Source organism: Aythya fuligula, chromosome 19, assembly GCF_009819795.1.
Source record: "Aythya fuligula isolate bAytFul2 chromosome 19, bAytFul2.pri, whole genome shotgun sequence".
Taxonomy (NCBI): Eukaryota; Metazoa; Chordata; class Aves; order Anseriformes; family Anatidae; genus Aythya; species Aythya fuligula.
In genome coordinates, this window is record NC_045577.1 from 9,416,853 (window position 1) to 9,433,407 (window position 16,555).

Genomic DNA, 16,555 nt, shown 5'->3' on the forward strand with positions numbered 1-16,555 from the left:
TCACAGAGCTATTAGCTCAGTTCATCAATTGTTTTTCCATAGTAAGAACAATTTTAAATAGAATTGCTTGAAGACAGAAGACTGCCACAAATGGTTATAACGCTTCCTTGAAAAGAAGTTGGCCAGAAGGTCACAAAAATCTTGACTCAACGTTTGAATGAACAGCAGACAGACTCACCCTAAAGCTGGGAGAATTTTCAAGAGATTCTACAACACGAATTTAGAGCTTTTTTCCCCCAGCTCTAAGATGATAAAAGGTAAAAATTGAACATTTTGCTGAGAAATGGAGCCACAAATACTACACTTCAACTAGCTCTGCGCTGTGATCCTGCCTCCCTTGCAGCTTATTTCCTAGAAATTCGGGTGTTAAGAAAGATGTACTTACGAGAAGGCAAATGCCACCAAGGCCCCACTGACCACAATGAAGTCCAGGATATTCCACAGGTCACGGAAATAGGAGCCTGGGTGCAGTAACAGCCCCAAGTCAATCATCTGCAGGGGAAACACATCAGAAGAAGGTTTTTTTTGGGGGGAAAAAAAAGAAAAGAAAAGAAAAGTGTCAAACCAGTGTTACTGAGGTACAGGAAGCATCCTCAATCAAATGACCCTTCACAAACCCTTCTTCAGTGTTCAACCAGCAGGGCAACACTGAGGTACTGTGTGTCTCTTTAGGCACGAAGAGCTTTAGCAAAGCCAAAGCTGAAGCCAATAAAATGTAACCAAAAGCATGACAGAAAAAAGCACTGTCTGCTATAGAGGGTTCTTTGCGCAGACATGCATTAGTTTATGGGAACAGCCATCTGCGCGCCAAGCATCGAAATAGTTTAAGTTTATTCTACCTCAATCCCACCAGATTTGTAGTAATTAACACTTGGAATAGGATATTACATAATAAAACTCAAAGAGGGAACGGAAGACCCACAGCCAAACGCAGCAAAGAAAAACGCCCACTCGGGAGCAGTCGCTGGAGGCTGCTGCTCAGCGCACGGCCTCGCTCATTTCTGTACACGGCTGAGTCTTCCTTGTAATGCTGCTAAGGATCTTCTAAAAATCGAGCTTGAAAGTGCTTGCCAGAGATTTGATCAGCTTTCTGAGTGTTCTGCAACTGCCCACGTAAAGTTGCTTTTCTCAGATAGCTTCGAATCCTTCCATTGAACAAACGAGAGAATCTGTTTTTGCTTTTTAAAATCATTTACTTTAAATATTTTTTATTCTGCATCTCTTTTGCATCTTGATCTGACAGTAAAAAAATAAATCCATCTTTACACCTAGAATAAATTTTGTTAAATTTATTAGAATTATGCTTTCTGGCAAGTTACTGCCCCACATTTTCAGCTAAGCCCATCAACTCTGCTAAGCAAAGCACAAAGATGATTGCTCAACTTTTTAAAAAATGGTAAACCAAGCATCAGTCGTAATTAGTGTTCCTGATCGGCATCAAAGGAAAAGGGAAGAAGCAGACATGTCTCTGTAAGGTCTATCAGCTCCTGTGTCCTGAGCCACGCACAGACGTTTCTGCATCACGCACCCACATTTCATAGCCTCTTACACAACCACAGCTACTAAAGATATCCTTATTTTCCTGCATGAAATGTGAGACTGGAAAAAATTAGGAAGGCAGCTACAGAGAAGCATCTGTTGTGCATTGGCTACTTTTGAGTGCTGTTCCTGATTTAAAGCTTTTTCATCACCAACACCTCCCAGGCACCCCAGGAAGCTCTGCCGTGCTCCACCCTCTTTCTGCAGGTTCCCAGAAATAGATGAGCGTGGATCTGACGGGGGACATAAACACTTCTTTTTGGAAAAACTCCTACCTTGATCACCATCTCGAAGGTAAAAACACCCGTAAATATATAATCCAAGTATTTCAGAGCCTAAATTGGAAAGAGAAATGAGTATTAGACCACACACTGAAATGATCTGCACATGAGAAAAGTGTAAAATGTTTCTTCTAGCAATAGTCTTCTTGCCCCAGTGTCAGTGGATAAATGTCATCTCATGGGAGGCTGTCAAATAGTTTAGGCACACACTTGAATCATCTAATTTAAACACCAACATTTTTCCCAGTCCTTTCCAGACTGCACGAAGTCTGCCCATGCGTTGCTTCAGTACACTTGCATACATGGCAGGACTAATAAGGCAAAATGGGTATTGGAAATCAGAATATTCCAGTATCTTTTTCCTAGAGAGCTTATTTGCCAGCATCTGTGTAGCAGTATGGGGTTTTCTGCTGTAACTGATGATAGCATTATTAAAGACATTGCGAATGTAAGAGTGATAAAATCCTTTTGTTAAAGCTCATTGCACAGTTATTAAGGATGAGGAAGAAAGATAGCTTGTAGATACTTTGGCTCATTACTGCTATCGGGATTCCTCAATCCTCCTCTGGAAACAGCTCATACTGACCAGATTCAGAGCTGGCTACATACCACAGCTACCCACATTGAAATAATCCAAAATTAGGCAACTGCATGATGCAATTTCTGTACTTAACTTCCAGCCCTACACACCCTCAGGTGTCTACCTAATGGCCCAGTGTCCTCCTGTGGTTGTTCTTGAGGCCAGACACCCAGCTATCTACTTCATGGACCAGTGCTACCGGGCTGCGGGCGCCCACCTGAAAGGTGGCACACGCCCTCTTCTTATAACATGAGGTGCCTGAGTTTGGCTCAATACCCACAGATGAATAGATTTTCTACTTATCCTAGATCATTATTATAGATCGTAGGTCGTAGGTTCGCCCCCAGATCACCCACTCGCCAGTGCACCGTGCTCTCCTCGTGAGATGAGGATGGATGTGCCACGTGTGTAACCACTGGCAGAAGCAGAACAACTTTGTTCTGGCCATGCCATGCAGCACTCACATCATTCCTCGGTGACTCAGCTTGGACAGGGTCTTCTGCAGCCAGGGCAATGCTGCTGAGGGCTATCACTATGAGGATGACCATCTCGAAGTAGCGCAGGTTGACAATGTAGTGGAACAGACGCCGAATCCTGCAAACAAAAGCACGTGGGAGGACTTCTGCAGGTGCTGAAAAGTCAAGCACTGCAGCAGTACAGAAGATTGGCAGAAGGACAACGTTCAACAGGAATATCACCTTTAGGATTGCTAGTACAATAATGGTAAGAGAATAAAAATCAGGATTAATGGCTTTAATCTCAGGTTTGCATCAGATCTGCGGTGAGGTTTAAGGCAAGACATCTGACATATCTGCACTGGTCTCTGCCCCTTCCACAAAGCAACAACATGTGTCTGTCACAAGACATTGAGAGCTTTGAGTATTCGGACTCAGTTCTACAAATTATACTTACATGCCCCTTAAACCTATTCACTCTGAGCTCACAGGCAGAAGTCCCGTGAATTCAGAACTAGTTTTGAAATCCTTACAGTATCAAATAGTCCCTTTGAAATTGATATATGCTATGTACTTTGAGACTCTTAGCAGAAACTGGCTTTGTATCTATGACTATTATTTCTACTAAGCTCTCTTCCCAAGTACCTCTGACTGCACTTTATTCTAAGCCATTCTTTATAAGCTGGACAAATACTTTACAGTAGTATATTTGATTACTTTAACCTAATATTTTGCTTCACAAATTGTATTCAACAAAAGTGACAAATGCTTCATTTTCTAAGCAATGCAAAACTATTCATAAATTTCAGCTAATAGCTCTCTATCTGAACACAGTTCACAAATATATCACTCCAAACACGGAGATATTTGCATTGTCAGATGAAAAAAGGACTTAGGTTCTGCCCCAGAATCAAATTATATGTGTAACTAACCAACAACCTTGTTATCTGAGAATGTAATTCAGTTACTGTATTGCATTTTCTCTAGCCAAATACCTGAACAGTTGGATTAAATTTCAATTTTCACATCTACTTATATATTCTTTTTCTCTGGATTACTAATGGATGCAGAATGAAAAAGAGCTACAAATATCAAGGAAACAGATTTGGTATGAAACAACATAAAGAAAAGTGCTTTTGTTGTTGCCTTAGTTTTGGTTATCCACCTGACTGTAGAGGTTTATCATCTATGTGCTCTGTGAATCCCTAGAAATGAAAAGCAACATTTTCAACAGCGTTTGTAACTGTAAATCATGCATCAAACTCAATTCAGCGAAGAAATAACAAGTGCCTATTTTGAGATCTTCATCATTTGTAACAAGCAATGAGAAGCGGAAGCATTAGTAAACTGCCAGTGGTGCTTGAGAAATCGTATTAATTCTTGTGTGTTTTAAGAGGGTGGGTGGCACTTTGAAAGGAATACATTTTGTTAATGTTTCCCACAGCTGTTTTGCCCACTAGCAGCACCCGGGTCGTGCATCCTCAGTGGAGTTTGGAGAGGAGATATTTAGAAATAGATGTGGTGAAAAACTTAGCAACAAGGTTTCATGAGAAAGCAGAAAGACCTCTCTCGAGAAGTTAGCACCAGCCAGAACACCTGAGGGGATACAGCTGGGTCTGCACCTTGCCCAGAAAAAGAGAAACAAAATTTTGACATCCTTAGAGTTTGGACTTTCTGTTATCATTTCCCTTTGGCCCTATGTTATAATACCCCTCCTCCAGTCAACCTTTTTTTTCAATGGCCGTTTACTATTTACATTACACATTTACACTGTGTGGAGGTGCTGGAGAAACAGGCAAGAAAATTCAACTACCACCAAATCCTGATGATGAGGCTCAGGACAAGATGAGAAAAGACAAGCACGTGTACAAAATGACAAAGCCTCGCTGGGCTTGGGGCCACCTAGCTTCCTGTTGTCAGTGCTCCCTACAGCAACCTTTTTGCAAGTAACACTCATTTTTAGCTGTCATGTCACAACAAAAAGACTTGAGTTACCAAACAATGGGGAAATACTGTTTCCTTATGCAACCAGATGTGGCCCAAGCTCCATAATTCAAGTCTGCTGCAGAAAGTTTAATTTTCTATTACACCGTGGGTCGGTTCATTTCCTTTGGAGATTAGATTAGCAGCAGTTTGGGGTCACTCTCCCTCATATAACATCTGGCATTAACAGAGAGCCTCCAGCTTCCCTTGCTGACAAACTCTGCCTGCCCACACACTCATAGCTGTAGCATCCTGAAGCACATAGGGCTGCAGCCTGAATTACATTGTAGGCACTTGCATTTAAAGAAGGGATTCATTCAGCCTGCTGTGCAGGGGTGCCAGACCACAGCCCCCACCCCACCACAGATGCATTTCTGATGTCAAAGATGAGTGCACTGAGCGGCCCCAGTTTTACTCCGCTGACTGCACAGGCAGCCAGGACATCACAGCCCCCAGCAGGAGATGGCAGGGAGCCAGCCTCAATTCCCTTGAGTCCAGGTGCCAAAGGAAGGACCTGAGTCCACCTCAGGAGCCTGAGTGAGCAGAGGACAGCCTCAGAGAACATCTAGGACCAGCAACACATCTATCTCGGCCAGAGAGAAATGATCATGTCTGCTCCTAGCAGATATCTGGGCTGGCAGAAGTTTCAGACACCCTCTGCTGCCCTAAGTTATTGCTTTAAGTGACTCACAGGCCTTTATGCTACAATTATCATAGCCCCTGCTGCACTCATCTAGTCCTGTAGCCCTTCAAAGCAACATATTCTCTATTTACAGGCTTTGAGTACAAAGCTCCCCATGAGGCAGAGATGACTGAAGCAGAAGAAATGCTGTAATCCCAACATATCCCACAAGCCGTACTCTCAGCCCTAGCAAATGAAAAATATTCACACATTCCCAGGAGTTCAAAGTTAGCAGTGATGCCAGGGTGCTAAGACAGAAAGCACATGAATTTCAGCTGAGGATCCTGCAAGGATTTGCTGCCATCAAAACCACCCCATAGCCTGCTCCTCCAGGTAACCTCTTCTCCCAGTGGTGCCCCATGTCCCCCCCTTTGGCAGGCACATTTCCTTCAGTGATCTGTAACTGAACACAGAATTGCACACCTGACCATCAGCAAGGCAGGTAGGAAGGGACTGCCTAAACCATCTCTTCCCTATACCAGCAATTTATTTCCCTAGAAAAGCTGAGCTGAACAGCAGCATCTGGTCTGCAGCCTACATAAGCTTTTATTTTTTATAAGCTTTTTTATCTTTCCAAAGCGTTTGATAGGCAGAGATGAAGATCAAGCTAATGATATTTGTCTGAATACCCATGCCTGAAGTACACGTAACCGATGAGCAGCATTATAGAGTCAAAGGACTTACGGGTTTGTAGGACTTAGGATGAACATGGAACTGTAAGGCAAGATTGGTTTAGGCCCATTTTTTGTCAAGTCATCAACGTCCTTCTTCTCCTCTGTTTTACTTTCAAACTCAACGTTGTTCACTGAAATGCGAATTCAAGGAAACAGAAACAAGAGAGTTAAAAATGCATCTCCACTCTTCATGGAGCAGGCTGCCTGCAACAGCTGGATATGCAAACAATGCAGCTGGGATAGAAAACAGCCTTTGAATATGTTGATTAAATGTGATGAACAATCATTTGATTATTATCACTGCTATTTACTACAGTATGATATACACTGCAATTATACTCCTTAACCGCTGCACTGATGAGCAATATATCAGAAATGGCCAGGAAATGAAGATGCCCAGTGGAGACAAAGAAACCTTGCATTTATTTGTACAAGATCTGCCAACTGGGAATGGAATTCCTTTCCAAATATCATAAACCACTAGGGAGAGAAGATCAGCTAGGGATCCTTGGAAAGAAAAAAAAGACAGTAAGTCTAACCAACCCCATAATTCTGAATCTTTTCCTATGGACCGGTAGCAGAATTGGTTTGGGAACATGTAAAAAAGCAAATTCATAGATGAGCTTTAATAATTCTCAGACTAAGACTGCTGAACCTTCCAGCACTAGGAGCAGAGGCTTGGAAAGGACTTCTTGGACCACCCAGCTCCATGCCTGCATAGTGTACCCCAGTTTCGGCAGAGCTCCCCATGTACAAAAGGTGTCAAGCTCCATCTCACAACAGATTTTTAACTTACAGGATCCCATTTCAGAAGATTGTTCTGAATCTCAGTCCCAGAAGGTTAGAAATACATCCTATAATTTCCATTATAAGTTTACTTGCAGTGGGTTTATAAGTTAATTTACTTAAGATAATGCTCAATATATGAACTAGAAAACATTTTATGCTGCAAATTCTTTTCTTAGACAGATAGATACACTTGTCTATTAATTCACAGGACCTAGCATCCCAAGCCCCCACCCACTTATAATCTGTTGGATGAAGGTTTTTTATTACTTTTTATTTTGTTTTGTAACAAAATGACATTTCATTGCGTGTGAGTGACATGTTCAATAATTCCTTACTGTATCTCAAGCCAGATACACAGGAAATGGCCAGGAAAGAGAGAGTCTGATAAATTGTGATTGATGGGAACTCAGCGCTGCAACTGAGTAAAATTACCATCTAAGAAGAAAAGAAAAAAGAAAAAAGACAGGCAAGTCTTGTGTAACTGACAATGCTGTGGAAAATCACGTAGAGAAACCATTAGCTCTCGGCTGTGCCCCTTGAAAGAAGAGTCCTGACAGCCCACAACCTAAGGTGGACCTCCTGAATTTCACACTGTGCCTCTCCTTAAGAGGAGAGATTTTAAAATTATGCAGCTTGCAAGCACCCAAAGCAGAGGGTCACACAACAGGCATTGTGAAGCTTGCACAGCCATGAAGGACCTGCTGTTCCATGGTCAGGCAATGCAATAAACCAAGAAGACCAAATTCAGTCTGTGGGCTCTAACACAACACCATTGCCTCCCTCGTCCCTTGCCTGAGACCAGCCAGGTCCCTGGGGCACCAGAAGAACCCCAGCAGAGCACTGGTGCACTAGAAGCTTGCAGCATGGCAGCAGAGGAACACAGAGGACCCAATCCTGTGCTCACAGCAAGGCCTGCTGGAAGAAGTTGCTTATTTTGCTGCAGAGCTCTCAGTTACTGCACTTTGTGGTCCTGCTTGCTCTTTATTCTCTCTGATCTCCAGCTGACCCGTGAGGGTCATGCATAACATGGGTGTGCTCTGGGTGAGCCATCTGCATGAAACCTTGAGGTGTTCTCCAGAGCCACCAGGTGACCCTTCTGCATGACCCATAGAGCCTGTTTTAACACCAAGATCTCCCGTCCTACCACAAGGATGCTGGTGGCCAGTACAGACCATCGCACACTGTGCGCAGGTAGCGCCTTGGACAAACAGCTCTTCTCTGGCAATTTCAGAGCAAGCGGACAAAGGCACTCACTTGGTATGACAGTGGTTTCTCCCGGCGGGGCAGTGATGGTCACGGGGATGTTCACAGTGGTGGTTTTGTCCAGAGGTGGCTGAATCATGCGCGTCACGTTCTTCTGGTTGTCGGCATCTTCTGGCTGCTCCGGCACTTTCTGCAGGTAGGTGCTGGGAAGGGTGTGCACGGGGACGCTCACGCTTCCGCTAGCCTCGATCTCACACTGGTTCTCCCTAAGGCAGAAAAGCAAATTTGAATAAATATGGCCTGACAAAGGCTCATAGAACATATGCCGCAGCTCTTGGTAGGTTTTGCTTGACTGTTTTCTACATGGAAGTGCTTTGCAGAAAATTCACATACTGTAGGAAAACTTACTGAAAGCACAGTATGCGACGTTTACCTCCGAGAGCTTCTGAACCAACATCCAAACACAACATTAAGAGGAACTGTGTCACTGAAAGTAACTTTATTCTATTTAATGAGACTTGGGACCGAGGTTCCTGGGTACGGACCACATGGCACTTGCATATAGCAGTGTCATTAGCTCTCCAGCGTCAGCTGCTTTCTGAATGAAGTCTGACATTCTGCTGCTTAAATGTTCTCCTGAGGCCTTATTTAAATTTGGTGACTCTCTTTTCCAATCCTGAACCACTTTGTAATGTTGTTGCAAATGGCTTCTGCAGCTATTCCTCTGCAGCAGCAGCGATATTTCAGTGAGGAGGAAAGTGAGCTTGGGCACATGATCAAACTAAACAGTATGCAAAGTGTTTTGATATCCATCTGAAAGGAAGATAATATAGACAGGAAAATGATTATCTCAACGCCACTCACAGCTCTACATGCTGACATGAACTCTATTCTAAGGAATCCCAGTGAAATTTCTTTTCCATCAGATTAATGAAGCTGAAAAGCCAATCTATCCTCCTTTATTAACTACGCTGAATGCTTCACCAGTACTAGTTTTCTCACTTGACTTACATAAGAATTAAGCAGACTGGGATACATCATTGTTCTTAATGGAAGAAGCCGCTTCCCTCACGGCCAAGTGCTGTAACAACTGGTGATGCAGCCCAAAGGCTCAGCATTAGAAAAGAGAAAGCCTAAAAGACTATAGGACAGACTGGATTCCATTTAAAAGTATGTCACTCAGAAACCCCAGGTTCCTTCAGAGGCTGTGAAATTCTCTGCCTTGTGCAGACTACTTGTCCTAGTGTGTCTGTTGGTTTTGAGATCAAGGATAATTTCCTGCCTTAACCCTGAGCCACTCTGTGGGCCAACATGGATCAGAATCATCCTTGGGAGCCTCTTTTGTTACTGATTTAAGCAAAATGAAACTGCAGGTTACAGCAGTAACCACCATAAGTTCAAGAACAGCAGGGAATGCCGCAGGGAGGGGAATAACCTGATTTCTGAAAGGCATTTGGGTTCTCACAGCCCCCGAGCTGCCACAGGGACGTGTCTGACTGCTCACTTACTTGGGCTGATGATTGCGGTGCTCCTTCTCTCCAGCCTCCCCCTCCTTCTCCCCATTCTCCTTCTCCACCGAATCGTACGTCGACAGCGCCCTGTTCCTGAACCTGTGCCGTCTGTGAGGCTCTTCTCCGTTCTCGCCCTTGGAACAGGGCTCTCCTTCCCGGTTCCCAGACCTCGACCCTCCTCGGTGTCGGGAACGCCGCTCGCCCCGGGCCCCGTTGATCGTCCCGTTGCCTTCCTTGCCCTGCCTTTCAGCAGAGTGCCGGTGAGTCCGATGCCTACGGTGCTCCTTCTCAGCACCTTCCTCCACTGACCCTCGGCGGTGGTGCCTCTTTCCCCCTTCCTGGCCCCTGGTGCGGTCACTTTTCCCTTCCTTGCTGCACCCTTCCACCTCCTTGCTGCGGCTCCTGTGCTGCCGGTGCCTCTCCTCCTTGCTGTTGGTGCCGGACTCCCCGTTCTCCTCCTTGGTCACATCACACTTCTCTTGCTCTCCCAGTTTGTCCTTATCCCGATGCCGGTGATGCTTTCGTGGAGCTTCTGCTCCATCGGCAGAGCTGACCTTGCTCTGCTCCACCTCCTGCACGTCCCCGGGGCTCAGCTTGCTGATGTTGTTCCTCCCTTCGCCCCTCGGCTCTACCACCAGCGGCCGGTCCAAATGCGTCTTCATGTCGGGACGGATGTGGAGGGTGGTGGCGTAACGCACCCGCTCCTCGGGATCCAGCTCGTTGTACAGTGCCTCGCAGCTGGCTCGGAAATTGTGCATCCGGATCTGGCTGGTCCTCTGCTCCCAGACTGACTTGGATTTGGAGGAGTTCTGCTGCTTGCTACGGAGGGGAGGAAGAGGGAAAGTTAGTATCAAACTTTGCACCAGTTCCCTAGAAATCAACCACCCTCCCCCACCAAAAAAAAAAAAAAAAAAAAAAAAAAAAAAGGAAATTTTCAGCTGAGACAGGGTGTTAGAGGGTAGAGCCAAAGAAGTTATAGGAATGGAGAGAGAATGGCTGGCGGAGAATATGAGCAGGGAAAGCCAGCAGGATCATCCGTGTTAGTTTGCCCCCACACGCTTTAGGCACTATGAAACGGGCCCTCAGGAAAGGATCGTCTTGCTTTCTGAAAGGCAATGATCCCCCTTGAACACCTCAGGCATAGTTTGGAGGGTTAAAGTCAGTACTCACAGAAACTGTATCACACAACCAGAGTTTTTAAATAGCCTGCAGGGCTTCCCCAAAAAATCACAACACCTTTCTGTCCACCTGGAAACGTCTGGATGAGCAAATTAGTGTCCAACAAGTGACAGGAGGAGCAAGGGGAGATGAAACCTGCCCCTGAGGGCCCTACCACCAGCCCCTGCAGCCAGAGGTGCCCCCCTGCAGGCAGGACAGCCCCTGACAGAGCAGGGGACATTGCTCCAAACCCAGGGCATCCAGCCCAAGCATCACAGGAGCCTGGAGAAGTACAAGTAAGGAAGGAAAACTGTTCTGCATACCAGGGACTGGGGATCACACGTAGATGCAGACAATGCAAGCACCTTTATCCCCTGGAGAGACTTATCGCTTTCCTTCTGTTACCTACTACAGTGAGAACACCCCCATTGTCAACGCCTTAATGCTTTGATTTTTTTGGCACAGCACCCGGTTTCTGACCATCACACGTGAATGTGTCACGTACCCAGCCACTGCAGGAAGAGAAGCCTGTTCTCCTTTCCTCCTAAACATTGTAAATCAAATATCTGCAAATTCTGCTTTCCCATAAAATCAAAGTAAACCCCCTGGCTTCCATGGGGGGAGTTCTGGATTTAGCCTGGTTGAAGTTGGCACCTTTTTTCTTCCTTAATGAAATTACTTCTAACAAAAGAGAGGAAAATCATTTTCCTTCCACCGAGCTGCTCAGACATCTCCATTTGCTACGCATTAGCCTGACCTCTGCAGCCAGAGGGGCTGCACAGGGCTCACGAATCTCCTCTGCTCCACACACGCCCCACAAGGCTGTGGGGATAGGGAGGCAGACGCAGCTTCCTTACGTACTTTGTGGGCTCCCCTGACAATAGCAGAAGGCAGCCTTTGCGTGCGTGCGTGCTGATTCAGAGTGTCAGGGTCTGTCGCCGTGCTCGGACCCCGGGGAGGCAGCATTCAGATGGGCTCACGGAGCACAGCGGGAGCTGTCGGAAAGGCTTTGCATCTCAGATGCTTTGCTTTTTTTTTTTTTCCTTTTTTTTTTTTTTTTTTTTTTTCTCTTCACTGAGGGTGCTGTTCCCCGGTTCTGCTAAAAGAGGTAAAAACCTACTTAAATGTTCACTGAAAATGGGATGAGGGCATCCAGGAATTGTGAATGAATCTGGTTTAACCCAGAAAGAAGAGAGAGCACAGCTTAGCACTGAAACTACAAATCTAAGCCCCCTGTTTTCAGGAGGTACATCCTGGATCAATTCTCCATCAGCTGAGTGCCCCATTTACGTCACAGCAGAAGAATGGGTGACAAAAATCACAGCCCTAAGTGCAAATAATATCATAAGGTGCTGGGGACACAGCACCCCACTCACCCAACTCTCCACATCATACAGAGGGAGGCTGCTCACAGGGGAGAGCACCCCCGGGCTGCCCCCAGCAACAGGAGATGAACAGCTGGCAGTAACCTGGTATTTTTGGTGGGATTCAGTCCTGTGAAAGGTCCAACCACTATCAACCGTCAGCAGATTTACTTGATTTTAAAGGGAATTAATGGGTAACATGCAAAGTCTCCTCTAGCTGCCCCAACCTGCTGTCCCATGCAAGGATTTCCCACGGGAAGAGGTGCTCTGCAGTCACAGCTCTGCACCGTCAGCTGAGATCAGAAATGGAGCTGCTTGGTGTGGGTGCCCCAGGATATCCCACATGTCCTCCAAAGTGGATGGGTGCCTTGCTCTGCTCAATATCTAGCTGGACCAGACCAATCCGGACTATGAAAACCTACTAAAACCTCCTCTTTAACACAAAAGCCCAGGAAACAAGGCAGCTTGGCCCTGAGCATGTGCACGTCCGAGCTCCCTGAGCACAGGCTGTGTGTAGCCACCAACCAAATTTGTTCTTTGGGGACATTTCTCACTTGAAAATGAGAGAACCTGGGGGTGAGAACAGGCTTCTATTTTGCACCTTGAACATCCAGAGCGAGCTGCCAACACTGCAGTGATAACTAGGAACAACAAATTCAGTTAGAGTTGGGAAACTGCCTTTGTGCTGGCTGAGACCCTCAATTTCTTCCCAAATCAAGAGCAAAATCTCCTGCTCCACATGCAGGCACCAGGCTGGGGTGGGATGCAAAGCTCTCAGCCTCCCTGCACAGACTCAAAGCAAAGCCAGGGGTCATCAGGCAGCTGTCCTGGACACTGCCCTTCCACCAGTGCCTGCACTGAGCCCAGTCTCTGAAATCAGGCTGGACATGGTGAGAGAGGAGGTGCTCAGGATGGGGACTTGTGACCTTCCCTGCCACGAGTGGTGATAGGACTTCTGGACAAAGCCTATAAAATCCCTCCAAAATGCGCACACATCTGCAGCTTCAGAGATTTTCTGGCTTGTACTAAATTTTAGTTCTGAAAACCAGATGCTCACAGGAGATTTCAGAGCCTCTCTCTCAAGGGTTGGGTCATTTACCTACAAGTGCAGGAATGGTTTGCTCTGACACAAGATTTATCACTTCAGGGTAACTTTTTCATTGTGTTTCCTTTACCCTAAGAACACAAATCAGCCTTAAAAGCAAAGCTCTCTCTGGGGTGCTACAGCTTCCATTGTACTTGGCTCACGGCTAGCTGACAGGTGAAGTTACTGCTGGGTGCACACATCACTGAGAACCTGGAGCAACCGAGCAATGCACATGTTAACTAAGCCTATTTTGGTAAAACCACTGCCTTAAAATAGATACAGATATTTCAGATTTCTCAGCACATCTGGAAGTGAGATACATCCTTAACACTGACACAAGTAATGGAGGTGATTGCCAAAGGACTACGACACGCAGCCACCCACTGGCTTTGGTCACTAACAAGACAGAGAGCAGGAGGCTCAGAAGTAAGGACTGCATCCCGTCTTCTTGCTATATGAAAACTCCTTCTCCCACTCAAATAAAATAAATAAATAAATAAATAAAAAATTAAAAAAAGGAAAATGTAAAATGTATAAAGTGCAGTAAAATATCAATCAATCGGGAAAACGTGAGGCGTGCCTGTGAGCTCATTATTGCATTCATACGAGTCGAGAACATCAGGAGCAAGTGACAGCACGCATAAAGGCTGCTGTAGGAAATGGATGTAAAGGAGTGGAGCAGGCGGGTCCCTCTGGGGACCGTGTTCAGGGCTTTTCAGAGAGAAAGCGGCAGCAGCTGGAGGGAACGTGTCGCCTGCTTGTCCAATTACATTTATCTGACTCTTGCTTTCTACAAGTTCCCACAGCAACTGAATGTGGACACGTGTGACAGCTTCTTCTCTCCTGTTGCTCTGCTGTACATCTCCTCAGAGGAGAGCTTTTTAACTTATTTATGGCACAACAGGAACGTCACCTTACAACAAAACCTGGTTACAACCACCTGCCTGTGAGGATGTGGTGCCTATTACACAGCACAAAGAACTGCAGAAGAGATGGAAACACAGAACTGGGGCAAAAAGATTTCCGCTGCTTCCTCCAGAGTTTGGTTCAGTGAATTATTAAATGCTGCATGAGCTGGGGCAGACACAAGCCACCTACGGTACAAAGCATGATGTGCCACAGCATGGCGTGACTTGTCTGTAAAATATCCAAACTGAAAAAAAAAAAAAGAAAAAAAGAAAAAAAAAAAAGACTCTGTGATAACAAATATTTCTTTCCACAAAAGACAACTATTTATGATTCCATCTCCTTATCCTAAATCCTGCTGTTTGCTTCTTAAAATTCTTCTGAATTCATTAGAAAAATTGCATTGATCATCTCTGATTTACCGGCACTGTGCAAAGGTTAATGTTAATCCACTTTCTTTACAACTTTTTTCATCCCTATTTTCTGTGTACAGAATATTTCAAACTGTATAAAGGGGTGCTGACAATGCACTCAGTTTTCAGGTCCTCTGGGCTTGTAATGTTGTAGTAGATACTTCTGCTAATATGCTTCTCTGAGAAGCTCCATTGTTTCTGTTTGGATTAAGCAGCCAGCAGTAAAATCCTGGGGCTAGAAAGAAAACCATGAAGTTCTTGTAGAATGAAATAGAATTCATATTAATGAATCAGTGACTAATATTGGCACAAATAAAAAATGCAGCCAGTAACTGTGTAGATCACTAAAGAAAGCAAAGCATATTTTTAAACATACTCTAATCTTAGGGTATTCCTTAATGATTAAAGATTTTGTTATCATAACCTTTTAAAAACACAGCTTTAGTTAATGGCACTTTGCTTCCCAGACCTACTGGTTTAATCAGCTACATGAATGCAATATTTAAAATTTTGCTTTAGTAAATAATGAACGAAAACTGGCTATGAATGTACCAATTTTATGTTTAAAATACCTACATATTAGATTGTGGCTATGAAAGAATACATTCTGATTACAGATGAAAGGATTTTTTTTTGTTAAAATATAGTTTAAAAAAATGTGATATAAAAACCCTTTCAGCTAAAAATTGTATTTTCTGTCCATAAATTTAGAGAATTTTCACCATGTTTCAATTTTCCACTTGGAAAATACAAATGAAGCATTTCAATCTGGGGTGGGCACATGTGAAGGAGAAGGTTTTCTCTCTGGTTTGATAAAACAATTTTCTTTCAGATGAAGTCACTGCTAGCATTTCAATTTGCTTTGCCCATGACCCTGGGAGTTGCTGCTTGGATGCTTTAGCATCTTTTCTTCTTTATGAGCCATATTTCCTGCCTGGGCTCTCTTGAGAAACGCACTGTGCTCTCCCACTGAGCTGATGGGGCAGCGTGCATCGCAGAAACACCATTACCAAGGATGAACATGGAAAACACTGTCCTGTCTCTCCCTGTATTACTCTTGAATTTGATTTCTCTTTGTATATATTAGATTTTCTGATATTTCGGTTTCTCAGAAAGAAACTATCTTCTTTCATAATGTTTCTTCTTAAGTTCTTTGGCTAGAAAAACTAAATTTTGAATATGACCTAGATTTAATATAATACCGGCCACATACCACACCCTCATATTCAGAAACTTGCTGGTGAAACTTAAAATGCCTTTCAAACTCTTATAGACATAACTTCCTAGATCAAGGAAGTTCACTAAATTCAACATTTTGATACATATTTTTTATTTTATTATTATTTTTTTTTAATATTATCACCCTCAGACAGAATTTCTACTTCCTTTACCTGCTCTTTTAGACAATTCCGAGAACTGTGACTGCAGGCTGGCTTCACCCCATACCCTGGGAGGAGCTCCTTTGGTAGCAGGTCAAGTCTGGGCCAGAGAAAGGCTTCCCTCCACCAGCCGGCCAGTCCTGCAGGATCTGCCACCACAGGTGAATGTCTGAGAGAGGATTTCCTAAAAACTCACTAAGTAAGGAGTCAGCTAAGCAGCATTAAGACAGCTGAGACCACTGAGAAAAACTTGCTAAGCCACAAATAAGCTGCTGATGCCCCTGCTGACCACAGGTAATTGGTCCCAGCAGGAGGAAAAATCTGGGACGCTCGAGGAGGACCAAGCCTGGTGCCACTGCAGCATCAAGCCCTTCAGCTGGTGCCTTCAGCCAGAATAGAAGCAGAAAGTTTCCAAAATGCATCTGAACAAAAGTTTGGAAAGCTCTGCTGTTTCATTACCACTCCCATGGGGTGTCCATGGCCATGATTTCCTCTGAGCAGTAGAAATTATCTGCTGCCGCTTAGTATTTGACAGCTGCTGTGTCGCCTGT

The 16,555-nt window shown here is 44.6% G+C and overlaps 1 protein-coding gene across 10 annotated transcripts in view; it reads right to left on the reverse strand.

Annotated features, from left to right (window-relative positions):
- The window catches only part of LOC116496971 (voltage-dependent N-type calcium channel subunit alpha-1B-like), a 280,195-nt gene that overhangs the window by 60,882 nt on the left and 202,758 nt on the right, over positions 1-16,555 (reverse strand). For all 10 annotated transcript variants that reach the window (XM_032200418.1, XM_032200421.1, XM_032200416.1 and 7 more), the window contains 6 exons: positions 9,695-10,516; positions 8,238-8,452; positions 6,205-6,325; positions 2,865-2,994; positions 1,815-1,874; positions 386-492 (listed from right to left, as the gene is read on the reverse strand). In XM_032200418.1, coding sequence (XP_032056309.1) covers positions 386-492; positions 1,815-1,874; positions 2,865-2,994; positions 6,205-6,325; positions 8,238-8,452; positions 9,695-10,516 — 1,455 coding nt within the window. The remainder of the gene's footprint in view (positions 1-385; positions 493-1,814; positions 1,875-2,864; positions 2,995-6,204; positions 6,326-8,237; positions 8,453-9,694; positions 10,517-16,555) is intronic.